Raw genomic sequence first — 3,218 nt, forward strand, 5'->3', positions numbered from 1 at the left:
GACCCCCTGAGCCCCTCTCCGACCCTTCCATCCGTAGACGAACTGCTCCTATGCCCCATTCGCTCGTCCCAAATATATTCTGCTGTCCCCGCCCCGTGCCTCCACAGTCTGACGCTCCTCCTCATTAAGCTGGTCCGGGCAGCCGCAGCCACCACTGACCCCCGGGAGACCCACAACGCATTCCTTTATCTCCATCTCCTGCCCACAGTCGTCCTCCGCCGCTCGTTTCGAGGCGAACGAGGTTGGCGAACAAGAACTGGGCAGCACCATGCCCTCCGGGACCGCATTCGCAGGGCTACATCGGGACGCCAATGGCCCCAGCTCTGGCAAGAGGCCCTTGCCGCTCGCCAGGCGGAGCTTGATTGGCACGTGCGTCATAACAAGAGGCGCCCCTGCTCTGACCCCTCTCGGCGCCGTATCAGTCGCGCAATGAGCTTGGCGTCAGATGCACAGTACGGACGCGCGATGCGCTCTCTCACGGACAAGCCATTAGCAGACCTTCAGCAGAGAACAACGCGCACCACCCTCGAGACCCTCCACCCCTCCCCGGTGCACCCGACACAAGCGCTCCCACCGACCGCCCTTCCACCACCGCCAGACATTACAGAAACCGAAGTCCTGCGCGCCGCACGATCCCTTAATCCCAGCTCCGCCGCTGGACCCGACCACCTCTCGCCACGTCTGCTCCAACTTCTCGCTCGCACTACAGTGAGCCCAGAATCCGGTGTCACAGGGCTCTATGTCCTGACCCGCTTGGTGCGTCGTCTCGCCCGAGGTGATATACCTGACAGCACTGCTCCTCTACTCGCCGCGTCAACCCTCATTCCTTTGCAACCAAGACCAGACAAGATCAGACCCATCGCCGTGGGGCAGGCGCTTCGACGTCTAGTCACAAAGGTCCTGCTACCCGCCGCTCTCGATGACACACGCGACCTTCTGTCCCCGGAACAGCTTGCCAATGGCGTCCCGTCCGGTATGGACGCCATTGTGCATGACTGTCGCATGCTCATGACGAGGCACGGTCGCGATCCCCAATATGTCCTCGTCTCGGTTGACGCCACAAATGCGTTTAACACCTTTAGTCGGCAGTCCATGCTCGACCGGATGCCGATTGAAACGCCAAGCCTTGCACATTTTCTCAACCTCATCTATGGACGCACTGTACCCGACCTCGTCCTGCCATCATGTCCCCGAACCCTGCTAAAAAGCCGGCAAGGCACCCAGCAGGGAGACCCCGCCGGCATGCTCCTGTTCTCTTTGGCCGTACAACCTCTCATCCGCCGCATCAGCAGGGACTGCGACCTCCTCCTCAACAGATGGTATGCTGACGACGGAACCCTCATTGGCACGATACAAGAAGTCAAGAAAGCGCTAAAAATAATTCAAATTTTTGGCCCCAGCATTGGTTTCTCCATGAACGTCTCCAAATGTCGGGCCTTCTGGCCCACAACTCAGCCCCCCTCCTCGAACTCTTGACCCGCTCTTTTCCCCTGTCCGTCTCGCCAGGGGGAGGTATTGTAATTTTAGGCGCCCCGCTCGGTACTGATGATTTTATCAGAACCAATCTGGATACCAAAAACAAGTCGGTTTCTGACTCTCTGAAGCTGCTCGACAGTATCCCTGATGCACGGATACGCTTCCATTTGCACCGATTGTCTGGCTCCGTGTGCCGCGTTGAACACGTGTATCGGCTCACTCCACCCCGCCTTTCCCTGGCGTCAGCCCTTCGGTTTGATGAAGATCAACGTGCGGCATACTCTCGATTCAATAATGTTCCGCTCTCCTCGTCTATATGTGTACAAATTGGGCTCCCATTTCGTCACGGTGGTCATGGGTTCACGCCGTTAGCTCCTTTTGTGCACGCCTCGCACGCCGCTAGCCTCCTCGAAGCTGCCCCGATACGAATAGACGGGCCCTCAAACCCAAGTGTTTCATTCTATCGTTCGATGGCTCGCAAGCATCTGGTGCATGTGCTTGCGTCACTGAACCCCGAGGTCCGAACTCGAGGCATCCTCTCCACTTACTCCGACTTGGGCCCCTTCGAACCAGAAGCTTTATTGAGTCGACCTGAACGAGTACACTTTACCCTATCTCAGGCACTCCACGGAGCTTTCTCGAGGATGTATTGGGAAAAGAGGGCTTGGGATCAACATCCAAATCCTTCTTATCATAGCGCAACTTCAGTCCGCCGACGCGCTCGATATAACTCCCTTCTCGCTCCAGGAGGAGCATCGTTTATCTGCGCCCACCCGTCATTGACTACTAGAGTATCAAGCGCGGTCTGGTCCTGTATGCTCCGACGCCACCTGGACACGCCAGTGTACGACGACTCCCGCTCCCCCCTAACGTGCTCTCACTGCGGCCGTGCAATGGACGCGCGCGGAGACCACGCCGCCAATTGCAAGCATGGGTACGGCGTCGTACATCGCCACAATATTGTCAGAAACACTCTTGCCCGATTTGCGTTCCGAGCAGCAGGCCTGGCCTGCGACCGTGAGGTCCCGTTCCTCACACCAGGGACTGCACATCGCCCTGCAGATATCCTTGTGCAACCGGCCCCGCCACCCGCCGGAGCACTTCCCGACCGCCCGACCGCCTATGATGTCACGATTCGAAACCCGTATACAGCCGCCAACCTTTCTCTCGCTGCTCGGTCCGTAGCCGGCGCCGCTGATGCCGCGCACACGAGCAAATTGCAGACCCACCAACGCATCATCCGTGCTGCTATGCATCTCGAGTCTGCTGCGCCGCTTCCCGTGCTTGACTGGCATTTCATGCCACTCGCGTTTGATACGCTCGGCGCGTGGAGCGCGCAAACTACAGCTGTCCTTGAAGACGTCGCGCATAAGATTGCTACTCGCACTGGGACTACATATGGCATCGCCAAAACGCGCCTCGCGCAACGCCTCAGCTATGCAATTTGGTCCAGTGTCGCCTCGGCGACGCTTGCCCGCATGCCGCTTCATGGGACGGCTCCTCCCTGTACTGCACAAGTGTAAGCCCTTGACGTCCGCCCGCATGATTCTGCATCGGCCCACCCTAAAATTTGAATAAAATCACCCCCAGACACTACACACTGTACGACACTACGCCGCGATGCCGAAGAAGACGAACGAGTTGCGACCTCCGCCGTTGTCGCCGCCCTCCACCGCTGCCCTCGCCGCGCCGCAGTTGTCGGCGCCGGCGCCCCGCGTCCCACCGCCCACCACCGCAGCCCC

At 59.1% G+C, this 3,218-nt stretch overlaps 1 protein-coding gene across 1 annotated transcript; it reads left to right on the top strand.

The window, feature by feature from the left end:
• The first annotated feature begins 1,946 nt into the window (after positions 1-1,946).
• CHC_T00003482001 (hypothetical protein) lies at positions 1,947-2,999 on the top strand. The gene has a single exon (XM_005715012.1). The coding sequence runs from the start codon at positions 1,947-1,949 to the stop codon at positions 2,997-2,999; it is 1,053 nt and encodes a 350-aa protein (XP_005715069.1).
• Positions 3,000-3,218: the final 219 nt, after the last annotated feature.

The sequence above is a fragment of the Chondrus crispus genome, genomic scaffold (genome assembly GCF_000350225.1).
Source record: "Chondrus crispus Stackhouse genomic scaffold, scaffold_190, whole genome shotgun sequence".
NCBI lineage: Eukaryota > Rhodophyta > Florideophyceae > Gigartinales > Gigartinaceae > Chondrus > Chondrus crispus.

Excerpts from the sequence above, each read along its gene's own strand:
- CHC_T00003482001 (XM_005715012.1), top strand. The coding sequence starts at position 1,947 with ATGGCTCGCAAGCATCTGGTGCATGTGCTTGCGTCACTGAACCCCGAG.